General features: G+C 35.1%; 1 protein-coding gene across 3 annotated transcripts; it reads left to right on the top strand.

Moving 5' to 3' along the window:
- The first annotated feature begins 1,164 nt into the window (after nt 1-1,164).
- LOC123550895 (katanin p60 ATPase-containing subunit A1-like) lies at nt 1,165-21,101 on the top strand. 3 transcript variants are annotated; one of them, XM_045339370.2, is made up of 11 exons: nt 1,165-1,308; nt 3,741-3,923; nt 4,850-5,040; nt 5,448-5,634; nt 7,597-7,697; nt 8,140-8,245; nt 9,008-9,166; nt 11,088-11,214; nt 18,001-18,135; nt 18,405-18,531; nt 19,953-21,101. In XM_045339370.2, exons 2-11 carry the CDS (start codon nt 3,756-3,758, stop codon nt 20,149-20,151), a joined length of 1,500 nt encoding a protein of 499 aa, XP_045195305.2. In that variant the 5' UTR covers nt 1,165-1,308; nt 3,741-3,755; the 3' UTR covers nt 20,152-21,101. The 3 variants fall into 3 exon arrangements, with proteins under 3 accessions (XP_045195305.2, XP_045195303.1, XP_045195304.1); XM_045339368.2 differs by lacking the exon at nt 9,008-9,166 and adding an exon at nt 9,523-9,681 and having other exon boundaries at nt 1,166-1,308; XM_045339369.2 differs by lacking the exon at nt 9,008-9,166 and adding an exon at nt 9,523-9,681 and having other exon boundaries at nt 1,270-1,348.

Below are 21,101 nucleotides of genomic sequence, written 5' to 3'. Positions count from 1 at the left end.
CGTAATTTAATAGCAAACTCGCCTCTTGTGGACGCATTGGTCGAGAGGGCTAAAACGCTTTCCTACGGAGGTGAAGGCCCCTGGTTCGAATCCTGGCTACTCCCATTGCGGTGTCACGATTGCCTCAGTCGACCCAGCTGTAAATGGGTACCAGCAAATTGCTGGGGGTAAGGTATAAATGGTTTTAACCGTTCTTAAAATAGGGTTGCTCAAGAGCTCTACAAAGCTTTAGATATGGCTCAAATCTGAGTTTATAGGGATGTTACCTTTTGTTACCTATGTTACTAAGAAAATAAAAGCACATGTTCTGTCAAAAATCTATAAATTTCAGATAGATGCAGTTTTTGTGACTTTCTGTTACTAGAATAATGAAGGTTTGTTACTGGTCACAAAAATAGTAGTTGCTGTAGGAAAATTCAAAAACTTGCCATATATGCAAAGCTTATGTTAATTGTTTCACAAAGCGACGGTAAATAAAATTTACCATTACCTTTACCTTTACGAGGCTCGTTTGCTACCCAAATTACGTTCCCTGAGATTTCCCCATGCATGATGATACCAGCCGGTAACACACTTGTATGTATTATCTAACTTATACATATTGTATAGGGGACATGTAATGGTGGGGTTATGAATTTACGCGCAACAGTTTGTAATGCTACCATTTTCAAGTATATGCTCCGAATAAAAAATATATTGACATTTTTCATCTTGATTTTCAGTTTTCACGCTTTTTACAATAAACTAGTAATACATTCTGCATGCACACGGGCAGAATGTCGAGCCCGCCATCACCTTTGGCCTCTACGTGTGACCTTGACCTTAGACCTAGGGACCTGGTTCTTGCGAATGACACTACGTCTCATAATTGGATGAACATTCATGCCAAGTTACATCAAAATCCCACCATGCATGAAGACAAACTTCAATTTGACGTTTGACCTCCAACTGTGACATTGACCTTTCAGGTAGGAACATGGGGTTTGCGCATGACACTCCTTCTCATTGAGGTAAATTCATGCCAAATATAAACAAGATTGGTCCATGCATGTCAAAGTTATGGTCCGGACAAAATCGGACGGCCGCACGCATGGACGCACGGACGCACATACAACGACACGCCAAAAAAAGTGATTACTATAGATACCGAGCTCACCGCAATCGAGAGGCAGTAGATCGTCAACGTACGCAATTTCGAACAGAACCGATTTTTCCCGAGTAAGTGTTCAGTACGGGTGCGGTTTTTATTAAAGTTGACCAATCAAAAACAAAGTTCGTCATCGTAATTTTTGTTAATTTTTTTCCAAGGTAGGATATGTTGCTTATACAGTAAGCTTTAGGAAAAGAGGTGAAAAACAGCTATTAGATAGCCATTTAATCCATAATTTTGTTTGAAACTTTGAAAGCTTGCATTTTATTTAGTTGTCATATGTTTCCGCGAGCATCATTTTTTTGCGATTTTGAAGACCAGATTTTCATACGCTTATCTTGTAAAGTTACCGGTAGTCGGGATAAATTTTACATGAAATCACGTTTATTTGCATTAATTTACTTGACTGTGAAATATTACACAGTTCTGCACGTCAAAACAACTTCAGCTTGTCATTTTCGTACACAGAGAGACAGACCGCTGCCCCAGCGGTATTATTATGTCCTTTGTCATGGAACATCTACTAGTCCAAATAATAGGATGTTTCAGGAAAGCCTGTCGCTGTCCCAACACGTCCAGACTTAATCTGCATATTTCTCAGTAATCTGTTACGATTTCTGATGCATCAGTGCATGTGGCAAATCAGATGATAAACACCAAGGCCTTGATTATTTAATAATTTAAATAAAATTTATTTGAATAGAAATTATTGCCATTGCATAACTACAACATGTTTTCCAGAAATGCTTTTGCTTTATGCCGTTTGAAGGAATCATTAAGATTTAAGTCTCTTATTCAAAAGGAAGTGTCTAGGGGTACGGATCCTTACCTCTAGAATCTGATTCTACAGGTACGGATCCGTACCTCTAGACAATCCTGTTAGGGTTTTCTAGGGATATGGACCTGTTTTTCTAGAGATTTAGGGTTAGTTACATCTTAAATTTTGTTGAAAATGAAATAACAAGTAAGACTTAACCAGTGTTCACTTAAAACTTGGATTTAAATGATTTACAGATACCAGCGTTCACCCGATTGTTTACCTTTTCTTTCAAAACCTAAATAACCGAGGAACTCCAAATGAATATACTGTTCCGTGCAGATTAGTTTATTGTAAAACAAACTGTTGAAAACAGATTAATATGTGAATCTAACCGTTGAATAAATTATATATGAAATCAGGGTCTTCCATTTTGAGTGACCCTGATGAAATTCAGCAGGAAAAAAATAGGCATAATAAAATGAACCTATTTATTTTGTTATTTAACAAGATATAATGATAATCGGCACGGAACTGATTGTTTAATAATCAATTAACCGACATTAAGTAAAAGAAACTGTTTGTGAAAACGTCCTTGTATCTCGTAACGGCTACCAAATGTGTGGAAAACGTAAATACCTTAAGGGTTAATTATCATTAAAAATAGTTTTTTTCACAACATATCTAGATCTAATATTATTTTTTAAAATCTTTTTATCTTTTTTTTCTGCCAGTTCGAATCCTTGTGATTTATTTGGTGTTCCTCGGTTATTTACGTTTCGAAGGAAACTGTAACAAATCGGATGAACGTTGTTATCGGTAAACCATTTAGATCTAAGTTTAAGGTCAATACTGATGAAGTCTTATTTGTTATTTCATTTTCAAAAAAAACTGAAATGTAAATGACCCTTAATCTCTAGAAAAACGGAGGTCCGTACCCCTAGAAAACCCCTAACAGTCTTGTCTAGAGGTACGGAAATGATTGCAAATTATTTTGCAAAGCGAATAACCAACTTATTAATCAAGACAGTAACTGTTGTTTAATGTGACATTTCATTTTAAACATGCTATTAAGTAAAATATTTGATCAAATTTGAAAGCGCTATATCCCGTATCCTGTCACCAACAAGCTGTGTAACAATTTTATCTTGCCGACTACCCTTTACTTACATGCCATAATCTAATATTTTGTAAATTAACAAAGCGGCAGCCATTTTTTTAAAATCAAAATTCATATCTGAAATGTACTAGCAGGATATGGAATATATCCTGTCTCCACGTGACGTCGTAGGAGACAAGATAATGGAAAATCACTGATAAACTTTCGTATTCAGCTTATCACCAACCTTGAGTGAGATCTGTTAATAAAACAAAATTTGCAAAAATCACTTGATAATGGCAACTTCATGACAGTTGATCATATATTTTCCTTAGAAATTATACACTGGCAATACAGTACATACATGTAGTAGTACATGTGTATTGAATAATGGACCTCTAGACTTTAGGTGTAGAGGTCTGGTTACAGGACACCTAGCAAATTCCTAAAAGATAGTGGTTATATGCAAAGTAACAATAGATAAAAGGATTTATAAAAGTTTAACAAGGGTATTAGTTAAAACTGTATGTAAACTTAGATTTATAGAATGGCAAAGTCGTTCAAGCCAAGATGTCTAGGCTTGGGCTAGACTAAATAAATCATACCCAGAATGAGAATTGATCTGAGCTTGGTTGGTGCTTTTACACCCTTAAGGCTTTTGTCCTATTGCAAAGTACAGATTATTTACCAATGAACCTTTTTGATATGTGGTAACATTTGAATTGATATTGTAGGTTAAAGGTTAAAGAATGACCACCAGCTACACAGATATATGTGAGAACACAAAGTTGGCAAGAGAGAACGCACTGTTTGGTAGCTATGACACGTCACTCGTCTATTACCAGGGCGTGCTTCAGCAAATTCAGAAACTACTTGTAACTATAAAAGATGCTCCAAGAAGAAATAAATGGCAACAGGTATTGCTTTGTATTGTCAACTTTATCAGCTGTACTGTAAGATATGTGAGAAAAACATTGATCATAGAACATACCAGGATAATATTTTTGATAAATAGAGGATATTTCATGAGTGTCCCTTCATATTGAATTTATAAAGTGAGTTCAATAAAATAATAAAATGCTAGGCTGTGCCGAGCATCTTATTGATTTTATTAAACAAGTTAGATAAATTTAATGTGGACAAAGTCGGATGTAATAATTTTTTTTATCACATGTAATTTTTTTTTGGCTGAAATATCAAAATTTCAGCTTTCTTGACCTACTAAAGGCTACTATAGACCAAGTCAGTTTGACCAACATCCAACATACAATGTCATGTCAACGTCAAAGCTGTATTACACTAGTGATATACCCAAATAATGTAATGGCTTTATTTCATTCCCATGACATCAGACATAATAACTTCAAAATTTGAAGTAAATATTACTAAAAAAAAATGAGCATTTGATATTGTTCTTTCCCTTAAAGCTATACATAGGTGGTTGAAATTCAGTTAAAACAATATTATATCTTCTATTTCTCAGTAGATTATATATCTCCCATTTCTCAGTTATAAACATTGATTATCAATTTCAGTTTTACTTTTGTCTACAAATACTGATATTAATTTACTTGTAGATTTGAATAATACACTTGCATTGTTTTAAAAGAAAGTTTTTTCCAGGTATACATGTATTTGTTAAATTTCCTGGCAGATATTAAAACTTTTTACAGATTTAGATTATATGCGAGTATGGAAAAAAGCCATGTTTGTTATATTGCAAACAGTCCAGTGTTAATGGAAAACTAATAAGTTAACCAGAATGTCACCGGGTATTATATATTTTAATCATTTTAATATCACATATTTAACAATACATGAAATTTAAATATTCTTGGTATAGGTAAGGTCGGAGATCAACACTGAATATGAACAAGTGAAGGACATACAGAATACACTAGCCAGCTTTAAAACAGACGGTAGATCAGGATTTTCTCAACACGACTATGGTTCACCATTTGACGACTATTCCAGACATGAAGAACCTACCCGTGACCCAGATGTCTGGCCACCTCCAACACCTGTTGAAAATAGGTAAAAGATGGCAGTAAAAAACCCCACATTTTGAATGGTGCAGTGACTAATCAGTTTAAAGTGATCTACTTCGTATTATATATACAAGTTTTGATTATAAGCGTTTCATTTACAGATTTTAGTTGTAAAGGTAGTATATCCAGCACTCATTCTGCTGTGTATGTAAACTTAAAAGAAATGAAAATCAGTCTAAATGCTGAACTTACAGTACTAGACATTAAATACTGCTTTAAACTTTTCCGCTGATGGGGCATTGCAAAAAGTTTGTTATGCTAAAATTTAGTGCATTTAGAGTTAAGCGTGTTTATGAAGTTTTAGTGTAACCCCTCTTGCATTGTACAAGATAGTTTGAAAAAATTGTTGGATATATTTAAAGCACTCTTAAAGATGCATGCTTACCTTTATAGACCATCACCAAATATAAGAGGTGGTGTACAGCGACCGGCACCAAAGAAGTATGAGCCAAGCAACAGATACAGGTCAAAACCAAGCGGTAATACACCAGATGACAGAAGGGGGAGGTATGGTGGTGGTGGTGGTGGTGGCCGACCTGCAGATAGGGGCAGGGATAATAAAGGAAAGGAAAAGAAAGTGGTATGTGTCTGTATGTGTATAGTTATTTTGTTGTTCTCCAGTAATGGGCTTTAAATACTGGTAATACTGGACGTCTAGATGAATTTGATTTTTTTGTTAACTTTGAACAAAACTCTTTCCACATTCATGTAAGGAAGCCATCCATCTCTTACAGAAGGAAGATGGTTCTGTCCAGGTGCTTGCCCATGATGAAATAAATTAATAATGCACAAAGGGGCACCTAGGGCCTTCCTCCTCCATCAAAAGCTGGAAAGTCACCATATGACCTATAATTGTGTTGATAAGACATTAAACCCACTTAAAAAAAGATATTTTCAAGTTTTTGTTTGTTATTTTCAGTTGTTTTCAAAAAAATAAAATATAAGAATCTTTTAAGATTTTTTACCATTGTGAGACTAATATATCTGACAGAGTAATGGAATGAACATCTAAAAAAAATTGTACAAAATGGTTTTGAAAAGCACATTGGTTTTGGTTCTGGTTTAAACAATAATGATTTACTTGGCTGCATTCAAAGTAATCTGGAAAGTTTTAATGTCAAGATCATAAGTTTATTACAAACCAATGTTATTACTTTCGTATCAATATAAGAATGACTTGTTATACCCCCACCAAACATGTTTGAGGGGAGTATATAGGAGTCAGTTTTGTCGCGTCCCGTCGGGTCGCGTAGCGTCCCGTCGCGTCCCGAAATCTATTATCTCATTTATTACGAAATGGATTTGATTCAAACTTAAAATACATGTTCCACCTAGTCATCCACATCATTTGACACAAGGTGCATAACTCTTGACACCAAGTTTTCATGAATTATGTCCCCTTTTACTTAGAATTTAAGGTTAATTTTGTTGTATTTTCACTATATCTCAGTTATTACTAAATGGATTTGATTCAAACTTAAAATAGATGTTCCACCTCATCACCCACATCATGTGACACAAGGTGCATAACTCTGACACCAATTTTTTATGAATTATGCCCCTTTTTACTTAGAATTTAAGGTTGATTTTGATGTATTTTCACTATATCTCAGTTACTACTGAATGGATTTGATTCAAACTTAAAATAGATGTTCCACTTCATCACCCACATCATGTGCCCACATCATGTGACACAAGGTGCATAACTCTGACACCAAGTTTTCATGAATTATGTCCCCTTTTACTTAGAATTTAAGGTTAATTTTGTTGTATTTTCACTATATCTCAGTTATTACTAAATGGATTTGATTCAAACTTAAAATAGTTGTTCCACCTCATCACCCAGATCATGTGACATAAGGTGCTTAACTCTGACATAATTTTTTATGAATTATGTCCCCTTTTACTTTAAATTTAGGTTGATTTTGATGTATTTTCACTCTATCTCAGTTATTACAAAATGAATTTGATGCAAACTTAAAATAGATGTTCCACCTCATCACCCACATCATGTGACACAAGGTGCATAACTCTGACACTATTTTTTCTTGAATTGTGTCCCCTTTTACCTAGAATTTAAGGTTAATTTTGATGTATTTTCACTATATCTCATTCTGATTGGCTTAGAGCCGAAGGGAAGTAACCTTTTTTTAACTTTTGTACTGAGTTTCCAGGAAATAGTCTATTTTTAGAAATCCTATTTTTAGATTTTCAATATTTAAGGTATTTTATAACTTTTTTATTATAAGTCCTATGTAAAAAGTAAATACATTTTTCTGTGGTAACATGGGTCAGTAAGACACTTTTTTGTATTCACTTTTAGTGTATCTCAAATATTAGAGATTTAATATATTTACTAGTATTACTTATATGTTGAAGCCCAGGATGAAGTACTCCAAAGACTAAGTATTTTTAAGATTTCTTATGGTTGCCATTCTTCTGTGACAAGACCGTATGGTGGGGGTACGAGTCACTCCTGTGACAGTTCTAGTTTGAATCAGTTGTGTTTCACTGTTAAGCTCAGTTTTTTTACCAATTTCAGGAGGATGGTGATGAGAAAAAGTTTGATCCGGCCGGACATGATAAAGGTTTGGTTGAGAATTTAGAGAGGGATATTGTACAGAAAAATCCCAATGTACACTGGTAAGTTATATTTTATTTTATAGTGTCCTAGAAAGGAATTTGATGAATTTAGATGGAAATCTTAATGTTTGTTAGGGTACAATTATTACACATGTTAGATTTTAGTTACCAGTATAGTAAGCTTCTGATATGTAAACATTTATAACAGACCTAGCATGTTTATATAAAATATTTTGATAAAACCTTATTCTGATTTTGATAAAACCTTAGTCTTAATTTTAAAACAATTTTTCATTTTAAGATAAGATAGATACTTGAAAAATATTTTATTTCCGAGTACTGTCGATAGTATAAAAATTAAGCTGAAATATGTAACAAATTTTTTTTTATGGTAGAGTGATAAATTTACATATTTCTAACAATATATTTATAATTTCTGGTATATAGATGATGGTTGTTGTCCAGTTATTGTATATAATAGGTGTATTTGTGTTACATATAGGGATGATATAGCAGATCTGGTGGAAGCAAAGAAACTGCTACAAGAAGCTGTTGTCCTTCCTCTCATCATCCCAGATTTCTTCAAGGGTATACGTAGACCTTGGAAGGTAGAACTTACAGAATCTTACCTCTTTTACCTGTGTTGTCTAGGCGACACTGCTGTGAACATGTCTAAACTTTAGGTCATGGTTGTTAAATATTATATTAAAAATAAGTTTCAAACAATATTAATTAATTTTATAATATACTTTTGGTCACATTTTTTTGATAAATTAATGTAGAAGTTTAAAATGCATGATTTATTCATTTATGTTCTGTAAATTTGTTTGATGGTCACTGTTTGACATACCATTTTGTCTGCTCTGTGGCATGCAAGATGTAGCAATTATAGTTCTGTTCATTAGAGTCAAAACACTTCTTTTAGATATTTTTGCCATATTGTAGTTTTAAAAAAAGATTATTGTATAGTTATATTTGAAATAAAAGGATGATGTATCATTAACATTTTCCAATTAATTCAATCTGTACATGTATTATACAAGGGGTCTGCATGTCTGGAGTGGTTAATGTTGCTGACTGAACCTCTGCCCTATTGTAGGTTTGAGCCCCGCTTGTTATGTGAGGAAATTTTTCAGCTAGATCGTGCATGTTTGGTGGTTTTACCCATGTGCCTGAAATAATGCTGTGAGGCGCACACTCTTGGCCTGCATAGTCTCCATTTGACCCAAGACAATAGTAATTCTAAGTAATGCTATATTTCATTCATTGATTTTATATGCTATAATTTCTCCTACATTTTGCAATAAAGGACTTTCGACAATCTCTACCACAAGTTTACAGATTCTAGTGTTAACTGATGGATATTCTAGGGCGTATGTATGATAGGACCACCAGGTACAGGAAAGACAATGTTAGCAAAAGGGGTCGCCACTGAGTGTGGAACTACTTTCTTTAATTGTTCTGCTGCAAGTCTTACATCAAAATACCGAGGTGAATCTGAAAAAATGGTCTGTTTGCTGTTCGAAATGGTAAGAAAGTACATGAGTGGCACTTGCTGGCAGAAGCACTAACATAGAACTGGGTATATATATCATGATGCTGGTGAAATTTTGAGAACATGTTCTGTCAGAAAGAACAAGAACAAGAATTTTAATCATGAATTCCGAAAGTTGTTTATGAATTTTCACATAGTTTTGTTTAATTTTGGAACTTTAGGTGTTATAAATGAATGCTTTAGTAATAATGGTTGTACCCATCTCGTATATATCAAGAAATTGTGCAAAGCTGAATATTTTTCAAGATTTCATCAGCATGTCATGCCCTGGATTAAATTTATATCAATAACCACAAGAGTTGCAGCCCTTTGTTTGTCTCTCACCACCAGGGGGTGTTGATGGTAGGCCCACCAGGCACTGGGAAGACACTGTTGGCGAAGGGTGTAGCTACGGAATGTGGGACAACATTCTTTAACATATCATCAGCAGCTCTCACTTCCAAATGGCATGGAGAATCAGAAAAGTTGGTTCGTTTGCTGTTTGAAATGGTAGGTTAATTGGTTGAAATGACAAGGAGTTTCTCAGAATCTATATTTTATTCATTTAAAATGCACTGAAATGTTGTTTTATATGATCTTTCAGTGGAAAGTCTCATATTTTTTTATGCATAGAATATAACCATAACTTTTTACAGACAGGCAAGCTCAATACAGAAAGCATCTGATAATCAAATCAGAGGTCTTGACTTTAGTGTGTATATGAAGTGAATGTTTTCCAAAACATTTGAAAACTACATGAAATATAGATACTGGTGGATAGGCCAGACAAAGCAGTGTAAGCTAATTGTAAATGAAAGAAATTGCATCATGATTTACTTGATAGCTGTATGCTTTTAACAAATGCAGTCAAGAGAAAATATTTAAACAGAATTTTGTAAAACTATTAACACTGTAATCAGGCTAGTATTTTATTTGTATTTAATCCGATACATGTGATTTCTATCTTTATATTTTCGGAAAAGAGGAACTTCATGTTCCTTATGTGGCAGCAATATTTCTTGTAAAACTGCATTTTGATAAACAGACCGGTGCATGTGTCACTCTGACCAGGGTTCATTCAGACCTTGAAAAGTCATTGAATTTGATGACACTTCAATAAAACGTTTTGAGAATACAAAACCTAAAAAAGGACTTCAGTTCTGGGAAAAAAATCTTTGAATTTTACCAAGAAGGGCTTGAAAAATATGTCAGCAACTTGCTTTATTGAAAGAATAGACTTAAAAATAAGATAGAAAAGAGATGAAGAAGACTTGAAAGGAAATATGTTACTTCCTCACTTAAGGATCATGATGTGGCCTGTGATCAGTTATGAGTTTATTGCAGTTCACAAAGAGTGGTATTTCTGCTATTACTCTGTTTTTTGGAAATAGTTGAAAGAAGTTGCTTGCACTTAGATTTATAGACGTGTTTTGAAGAAAATAATCATAGTTCTTGAAAAGTCCTTTAAATTGTTTGAATTTTGTCTCATAGTTCTGTATAAACCATGTCTAACTTTTACTGGTACACTGCAGTGCTTTTTATCTCAGCTATAGGAAGTAATGGAGAGCTCTTGTTTACTTTCATACTGTCAAATTTGTTGCATTCTTGTTATAGCTAGTAATATATTATCCTTTTCAGTTAAACAGGTAACCACTACATTGTATTAAGTTTTAAAAGGTAGTATAAAACAGATTTTGCACATCTTATAGCTTTGTACTGTCTGCAGGCTAGTTTCCCAAGGGAACATGCTGATATTCTTTTGATTTGGTAGATGATATGCTATCTGTCTTGTATGAAACACTTTTGTTTGAAATTTAGTGACTAACTTACTCTCAGAATGTTATTATGTTCCAATGTTTTTGCAGAATGTGTTCTGTAGTTGATACAATTATACGTAAAAATATACCATGTTACAGGCACGATTCTATGCTCCCAGTACAATCTTCATAGATGAAATAGACTCAATTTGCTCCAAAAGAGGCTCTGGTTCCGAACATGAAGCCAGCAGACGTGTCAAGTCAGAACTTCTCATACAAATGGATGGTAAATTTAATTTTTTGATACCATACTGTACAAGCACTCTTTTTTTAGGTCACCTGAACTTTGTTGAGGGTGTGCTTTTAGAATAGGTGGATATTCCAGCATCCATCATCCTGTGTTGTGCTTAGCGGTGGTGTTTGGCCACTTTAGAACTATAGCAATTTTTCTGATAATCACTCAATGGATCTTCATCAAACTTGGTCTGTAGCATGATAGTAAGGTCCACTCCCAATTCTGTTCAAATAGAGAGGGGGTGTGCTTGGACCTTCTAGGGGCTGCTAGAGCTTAAATACCTTTAAACAACTTCCAATGAATTGTTTTATGGATCTTCATCAAACTTGAACTGTAGCATCATTATAAATTCCTCTGAAAAATTGTTCAAACGGGGAGAACTTGACACCTTGAAGGGGCCATTAGAGCTGGAAATAAAAATACCTTTAAATTATGTTTTCTCATGAACAGTATGAAGCAGCATTGTTGGGTCCTTTCCCAATTTTATTCAAGTTATTTTTGGGTCACTGTAGCTAAAACTTTAAACTATTTCTTCATATGAACCACATCATGGATCTTCATCAAACTTGGTTTGTAGTATCATTGTAAGGTCTTCTCCCAATTTTGTTCAAATGGGGATGCTTTGGCCCCTTTAAGTGGCTGCTAGAGCTAAAAATGGAAGTACCATTAAGCAACTTCTTCTCATTTACTGCTTGATGGATCTTCATTTAACTTGATCTGTAACATCATAGTAAGATCTGCTCCAAAATTTATTAAGATGGGTGCACTCGGCTCATTTTAGGAGTCACTAGAGCTTAAAAAAGAAATACTTTTAAACAACCTCTTCATGGATCTTCACCAAACTTGGTCTGAGGCTTCATTGTATGGTGGAGGGGAGCTTAGTCAGTTTTATTGGCCACTAGAGCTTAAAAAAGAAATACTTTTAAACAACTTCTTCATGGATCTTCACCAAACTTGGTCTGAGGCTTCATTGTATGGTGGAGGGGAGCTTAGTCAGTTTTATTGGCCACTAGAGCTAAAAATAGAAATACTTTTAAACAACCTCTTCATGGATCTTCACCAAACTTGGTCTGAGGCTTCATTGTATGGTGGAGGGGAGCTTAGTCAGTTTTATTGGCCATTAGAGCTTAAAAAAGAAATACTTTTGAACAACCTCTTCATGGATCTTCACCAAACTTGGTCTGAGGCTTCATTGTATGGTGGAGGGGAGCTTAGTCAGTTTTATTGGCCATTAGAGCTAAAAATAGAAATACTTTTAAACAACCTCTTCATGGATCTTCACCAAACTTGGTCTGAGGCTTCATTGTATGGTGGAGGGGAGCTTAGTCAGTTTTATTGGCCACTAGAGCTTAAAAAAGAAATACTTTTAAACAACCTCTTCATGGATCTTCACCAAACTTGGTCTGAGGCTTCATTGTATGGTGGAGGGGAGCTTAGTCAGTTTTATTGGCCATTAGAGCTAAAAATAGAAATACTTTTAAACAACCTCTTCATGGATCTTCACCAAACTTGGTCTGAGGCTTCATTGTATGGTGGAGGGGAGCTTAGTCAGTTTTATTGGCCACTAGAGCTTAAAAAAGAAATACTTTTAAACAACCTCTTCATGGATCTTCACCAAACTTGGTCTGAGGCTTCATTGTATGGTGGAGGGGAGCTTAGTCAGTTTTACTGGCCACTAGAGCTAAAAATAGAAATACTTCAAAACAACCTCTTCATGGATCTTCACCAAACTTGGTCTGAGGCTTCATTGTATGGTGGAGGGGAGCTTAGTCAGTTTTATTGGCCATTAGAGCTAAAAATAGAAATACTTTTAAACAACCTCTTCATGGATCTTCACCAAACTTGGTCTGAGGCTTCATTGTATGGTGGAGGGGAGCTTAGTCAGTTTTATTGGCCACTAGAGCTAAAAATAGAAATACTTTTAAACAACCTCTTCATGGATCTTCACCAAACTTGGTCTGAGGCTTCATTGTATGGTGGAGGGGAGCTTAGTCAGTTTTATTGGCCACTAGAGCTAAAAATAGAAATACTTTTAAACAACCTCTTCATGGATCTTCACCAAACTTGGTCTGAGGCTTCATTGTATGGTGGAGGGGAGCTTAGTCAGTTTTATTGGCCACTAGAGCTAAAAATAGAAATATTTTTTAGCTCACCAGAACCAAAGGCTCAGGGTGAGCTATTCTGATCACTCACCGTCCGGCGTCCGTTGTCCGTAAACTTTTACTTTAAACAACATCTCCTCATAAGCCGCTAGGCCAATTTCATCCAAACTTCACAAGAATGTTCCTTGGGTGAAGCTCTACAAAAATTATTCAAAGAATTGAATTCCATGCTGAACTCTGGTTGCCATGGCAACCGAAAGGAAAAACTTCAAAAATCTTCTTTTCAAAAACCAGAAGCCCTAGAGCTTAGATATTTGGTGTGAAGCATTGCCTAGTGGACCTCTACCAAGTTTGTTCAAATCATTGAGCCCGGAAAATTGACCCCGCCACAGGGCGTATTATGTGAACACTCGTGGCGGTGGGTGGTCGGCGTCCAAAGAATGTCCGCTCTCTAAGTCAAACAGTTTTCATCCGATCTTCACCAAACTTGTTTACATTTTTTGTGGGCATAATATCTCGGCCAGCTTCGATAACCAGCCAAGTCGCCCCTGGCACTCTTGGATTATGGCCCTTAAATTACTTGAAAAACTGCAAATTTAGCCTTGTCCACTCTCTAAGTCTAACAATTTTCATCCAATCTTCACCACACTTGCTGACAATGTTTGTTGGCATAATATCTCGACCAAGTTCGATAACCAGCCAAATCGCCCCAGGCACTCTTGAATTACGGCCCTTGAATTAGGCATATTTTGTGACATCCTTGCACTCTTGCTTCTTTTTCACTCTGCCAGACCAGAGTTATGGCTCTTGACTTAGTCAGAAATATGCATAAGAGCCTTGCAGTGTGTCACAAGACTCTGAAAAAGTATTTGACCTAGAGACATGACACTTTAAACTATTGTTGTTTAGCAAGTGAAGTTGTGCACCCTGGGATTTAAACTGCTGTCTCTAATGGCATGAAACGTTTAATACAAGCAAAAAAAAGCCAGTTGTTGATTGAAAATTTTAGTTTTGATAACAGTATTTCTTAAATCATTGTTATATACTGGTCAATGTTTCAAATATCCTGTTTGTTCATTGCCGTGATTGTTAAGTAGTCATTTTATTTATCCCCCCGCCAAAGGCGAAGGGGATATTAGAAATGCTCTCCGTGCGTGCGTGCGTCCGTCCGCAACGATCTTTGTCCGGAGCATAATTTGAAAAGTACTGGAGGGATTTTCTTCAAACTTCATACACTGATAGAACACATTGGGAGGAAGTGCAGTGTGCAAGAACAATAACTCTTCCTTGCCTATTTTTAGCTCACCTGTCACAAAGTGACAAGGTGAGCTTTTGTGATCGTGCGGTGTCCGTCGTCCGTCGTCCGTCCGTCCGTCCGTGCGTGCGTCCGTCCGTAAACTTTTGCTTGTGACCACTCTAGAGGTCACATTTTTCATGGGATCTTTATGAAAGTTGGTCAGAATGTTCATCTTGATGATATCTAGGTCAAGTTCGAAACTGGGTCATGTGCCATCAAAAACTAGGTCAGTAGGTCTAAAAATAGAAAAACCTTGTGACCTCTCTAGAGGCCATATATTTCACAAGATCTTCATGAAAATTGGTCAGAATGTTCACCTTGATGATATCTAGGTCAAGTTTGAAACTGGGTCACGTGCGGTCAAAAACTAGGTCAGTAGGTCTAAAAATAGAAAAATCTTGTGACCTCTCTAGAGGCCATATATTTCACAAGATCTTCATGAAAATTGGTCAGAACGTTCACCTTGATGATATCTAGGTCAAGTTCGAAACTGGGTCATGTGCCTTCAAAAACTAGGTCAGTAGGTCAAATAATAGAAAAACCTTGTGACCTCTCTAAAGGCCGTATTTTTCATGGGATCTGTATGAAAGTTGGTCTGAATGTTCATCTTGATGATATCTAGTTCAGATTCGAAACTGGGTCACGTGCGATCAAAAACTAGGTCAGTAGGTCTAAAAATAGAAAAACCTTGTGACCTCTCTAGAGGCCATATATTTCATGAGACCTTCATGAAAATTGGTCAGAATGTTCATCTTGATGATATCTAGGTCAAGTTTGAAAGTGGGTCACGTGCCATCAAAAACTAGGTCAGTAGGTCAAATAATAGAAAAACCTTGTGACCTCTCTAGAGGCCATATTTTTCATGGGAACTGTATGAAAATTGGTCTGAATGTTAATCTTGATGATATCTAGGTCAAGTTCGAAAGTGGGTCACGTGCCATCAAAAAGTAGGTCAGTAGGTCAAATAATGAAAAAATGTTGTGACCTCTCTAGAGGCCATATTTTTCATGGGATCTGTATGAAAATTGGTCTGAATGTTTATCTTGATGATATCTAGGACAAGTTTGAAACTGGGTCAACTGCGATCAAAAACTAGGTCAGTAGGTCTTGAAATAGAAAAACCTTGTGACCTCTCTAGAGGCCATACCCTTGAATGGATCTGCATGAAAATTGTTCAGAATGTTCACCTTGATGATATCTAGGTCAGGTTTGAAACTGGGTCACGAGCCTTAAAAAACTAGGTCAATAGGTCAAATAATAGAAAAACCTTGTGACCTCTCTAGAGACCATATTTTTCAATGGATCTTCATGAAAATTGGTCAGAATTTTTATCTTGATAATATCTAGGTCAAGTTCAAAACTGGGTCACATGAGCTCAAAAACTAGGTCACTATGTCAAATAATAGAAAAAAGGGAGTCATACTCAAAACTGGGTCATGTGGGAAGAGGTGAGCGATTCAGGACCATCATGGTCCTCTTGTTTTAATTATTCCCCTTTATATTATTTTCTTAAAAAATTTTGTCCGGAGCATATCTTCTTCATGTATGGAGGGATTTTGATATATCTTGGCACAAATGTTCACCACCACGAGGCAGAGTGTCTTGTGCAAGAACCAGGTCCCTAGGTCTAAGGTCAAGGTCACATTTAGAGGTCAAAGGATACAAGAATGAAAACCTTGTCCGGAGCATTTCTTCTTCATGCATAGAGGGATTTTGATATATCTTGGCACAAATGTTCACCACCACGAGGCGGAGTGTCATGCGCAAGATCCAGGTCCCTAGGTCTAAGGTCAAGGTCACACTTAGAGGCCAAAGGTCAGATACAAGAATGACTTTGTCCGAAGCATTTCTTCTTCATGCATGGAGGGATTTTGATGTAACTTGGCACAATTATATACCATCACGAGACGAAGTGTCATGCGCAGTTCCCTTCTTTAGAATTACTTCCCTTTGTTGTTATTTTAAATAGCTTTTATTGTAACTTTTTCATTACTAGTTGTAGGGAAAAATCGAGACCACTTTTCTGTAGTACAACATGCATGCTACATCCAGTTTTGAGGTGTATTTTGACCAATCTCTACCTGGTAAAGATTTTTGGGTGGACTTACAATTTTTTTTTTTTTTTTTTTTTTTTTTTAATAATAACTTTAACTTTAACTAATAATAAGATTAACTTCCCTTAGTTGTTACTTATAAATAACTTATATTGTATCATTTTTATAATTGACCGTAGGGAAAAAACAAGACCACTTTTCTGTGGTACAACATAGATGTTACTTTCCAATTTTAGGTGTATTTTAAGGTATCTCTACCTGGTAAGGAGTTTTTTTGTGGACTTAGAAAAACAAAAGACTTACAATGATTACTAAACAACCACAAAATTAAAATTCCATTGGCAAATACAGCTGCTAGAGTAAAGAAATTTGCTGTGACGGGCGTATATTGTGACATTCTGACACTCTTGTTCCCTGTTAGCTTTCCATTCCTTCTTTTTACAGTAGTCATATAGAAAAACATCATAGCTATACTGTTCATGAAAATTAATAAAATTTAGCAGTAAACCTGCTCACCACTGACTTATTCTTCCTTCCACATCTTTAAAACCCCTGATGCCGACCACAACTAAACGGTTCTTCAAAGCTTTCCCCAAAATTAATACTTTCAGATACTAACTTGCCAGGAACTTTAGCCTTCAGTTATAATATGCCAGGCGGGGGGATAAGCCATGTCTAACATGGCTCTTGTTACACTGTGGGGAATCACATCATTAAAATAATCTCTAAACCGAAATAAATTTATGAATAAGTATGGGATAATACTGAAGCAACTTTTGGTGTAAATCTAAAATATAGCCTATCATATGGCAACATAGAAGTATCCTAAAACTACATAGATTTCAATCTCAGTCACCTTCTGATTATCTGGAACACTTCAAGAAACTTAGACTTCTTATTTTCCTTAGTGTTTGTAATTACAGGATACCTATCATTATTGTCAATTACATAATAATTTAACAATTTTCATCAGTCATATGTTTTTATTTCATATCTTATCATGATAGAAAATTTATTAATGTTCTTCAAAATATAACTTTAGGTTTAGAGATTATTTTGATCATGCGATTCCCCACAGTGTATTAACTCATCTAAAACAAAGCTTGAATTTGAATTAGAAAATTCTTTACACCACATCATCTCCTGAGTCTCTTGGATTTGCATCAGTCTTGTTCAGCAGCAAGGTCAGCAGGTCAAGGTCAGATGATTTACTGCACCATAATTAATGGCCATCATGAATTTATCTTCTATTCTGTAACAGTTACAAAAGCAAGTGTTGTTTTATTTGACAATTTAGTATGAGCTGTGCCATTTTGTTTGATAGGTGTAGCAGGAGCATGTGCTGGTGAAGATTCTTCCAAGATTGTCATGGTGTTAGCGGCCACCAACTTCCCATGGGACTTGGATGAAGCCTTGCGTAGACGTCTGGAAAAGAGAATCTACATTCCACTTCCTACAGGTTAGTGTTGTACGGCCCATATAGGAAAATACAGGAGAAATAGGCCAAATATCAGATGTACTGAAATATTTTTATATTGAATTGGCAAGCATATATTATAGTACTTGAACATAATTTACAAACATTGGAAAAACTTACCAGTGATACAGTATGACAAATAATATTTTAAATTCTTCGTCTAATTGTTGTATCAATCAATGCCTGTGTAGTGTAGATATTCAAGTATAGTTTGACAGACTTATTTTACAGAAACAGTATTTTTTGTATAGTTGAAGGAAGGGTGGAACTGTTGAAAATCAATTTGAAAGAAGTGCCACTTGCCAGTGATGTAGATCTGATGGAGGTTGCCAAGGTTTTAGATGGTTACTCTGGAGCTGATATAACCAATGTCTGCAGGTAAATTCTCAGTTTAATACAATATCTTAACAGATTCTTGGCTTCACAGCAAGATTTTGTGAAATGAATGGCCATTTAAGATTCTGTACTCTGTTAGGTTTTTCTGATCAGAATTGTACGGTATGAAAATAAATCATATTACCCAGTGGACAAAAATTCCACTCCTTCGCTCGCATTAAATAGAAAAATACCGGGGACAAGTGGAATTTTCTGTTGTAATGCAGTACAAGTGCATTTTCCCGGTAGAAATCAGTAATGCAATGAATTTAGCGATTAATCAGACCACATTGGCTGAAATAAGTGTGCAATGCTGCCGTAATAGCATAGTTTATTGGCTTTTTATTCCCAGTTTTTCGTGTATCACACATCCAGAATGAAATGGGCACTCAGGCAGGATTTGTAAAGTGTCTCAAACTAGATAGAGACCTTGCAACAAATCTGACAGATGTAAGTAGGTATCAGGGGGATAAAATTATTTCAAGAGACAACTCGCCCTGCAGAACTAGTGACTCACAATTGTTACTAGTCTTGCAACAGACTTCATTAGTCCTGCAATTTTAAAATGTCCTATAGTTTGGCAGAAGACAGTTATATACACACTTAAACACGTACAGTGTAACAAATTCTGACGAAACCGATGTACAATCTGTTACAAATCATAAGAATCAAAGCAATCAAGCATGTCGGCACTTGCAGGTTCTGACTTATTTGAAATTTCATTATTGTCATTAGTTGGACTGAGCCAATGAGGGTAGATAACTATGGACTGATTTTATGTCAAATTACCTCCCTTTATTTCAAATTAAAATGGATATATGTCAGTAACTAATGAAGATACTGATCTGAAATTTCATTTAATATGTTAAAAGATTTATTTGGCAGATCCTTCTTTTGTTCACTTACAACAATTTTTTTTTTAATTACTTCCCTTTTACGTTACTATAAATAGCTTCTTTTTAGTAACTTTTTTATTATTTGCCGTAGGGAAAAACCAAAACCACTTTTCTGTGGTACAACATGGATGGTACCTCCAATTTTTAGATGTATTTTGACATATCTGTACCTTGTAAGAATTTTTTTTTTCTTTTGGTTAAATTTCTTTCCTTTGTTGATCCTGTCCTTTGGACTTAGATATTTTTTCTGAGGACCTTCTTGTCCTCAAGTGCAATGATAACAGGTGAACGATATAGGGCCATCATGGCCCTCTTGTATTAATTCAAGTTTATTCAGACACAACACAGTTCACATTCTTGTGCCTATAACAGTTTGTAGAGCAGTAGACCATTCTTACAGTGTTTTATCATAACTCTGTGGTAAGGTCAGGAGACTTTTATCAATTTAAAAAAATAAATATTTTTTATATGAAAAATTCTACTTATATTTGTTCTTACGTACTGATATTTTATGTCTTTGTTTATCAGGGATGCTGCTATGATGTCATTCAGACGTAGAATTAAGGGTCTGACCCCTGATGAGATCAAGCGTATTCCCAAGGAAGAGTTAAATATGCCGACATCTATGGAAGATTTCCTGGAAGCCAAGAAAAAAGTGAACAAAAGTGTGTCGAAAGATGACCTGAAAAAGTATGAGGAGTGGATGACGGAATTTGGTTCTGTGTGAATATGGACTATCAGTTATAATGTGTTGATACAAAGACTTATGATAAATTTACCTATTAACTTGTATCTCCAGAGTATGTATCAGTGCATGTTACCTGTAGCTTTCTAGTAAAGGAAAAATTTTCAAAAGCTGTCCTGAGACATAAAAATGTCTGTCTTAATATCAGACTCCTTGACTAAACAATTTTGTTTTTAGAAAATTGTATCCAACTGGACTCAAAACCATAAATTTTATGTACCCAATATTTTGTCAAAAGTACCAACTTCATTTGTTGCAAGCAGCTATTTCTTAACCATATTTGGCCAGTTTTCAAAAGAATTTTTGATGATGTGGAAAAAATAATACATCAAAAGTTGTGTTGTCTAAAACAGGCCTAGAATCCTTAAGTTTAATGGATATCGACAGTACGCTATTTCTCATGAGAAATTTGCAAAATTCAGATACTTTGATAATACAAGACGCTTATTTAAGGTCATTGATCTCCGTCACTGATGCATTTTGGAAAGGTGTCATTTATTTGCTGAAAATTAAGTAGTACTGGAACTTTAAAAACTTTGTATGTTGACTTTTAACTGAAAAACATGGAAAACTGTTAGATCTAACAGTAAAATCTTTTATTGAGCAACTATTTTGAGAACTGAACATATTTTTACATGTTTTATGAATTTGTTTGGAGCTTACGAACAGGGGCCATTATATACTGGAAAGTTATATTTCAAGACCCAGTTACTGTTTTTCAAGATATGATGAAGATAAATTCCTGTTACCTAATGAATTATTCCTTTGTCTGAAAATTTCTCTTACACACTGAATCTTTAATGCTAGTTTTCTGTGATATTTTCATTTATACATGTTTTATTTATGTGTCTTGATCACAAATATTATCTAAATGCAACATTAAGTCTGTTTCATTTTGTGATTTGAATTTGAATAAATGAAGCAAAAAGAAA

This window comes from Mercenaria mercenaria, chromosome 4, assembly GCF_021730395.1.
Source record: "Mercenaria mercenaria strain notata chromosome 4, MADL_Memer_1, whole genome shotgun sequence".
NCBI classification, from domain to species: domain Eukaryota; kingdom Metazoa; phylum Mollusca; class Bivalvia; order Venerida; family Veneridae; genus Mercenaria; species Mercenaria mercenaria.
This window is presented reverse-complemented; position numbering and strand designations above follow the sequence as displayed.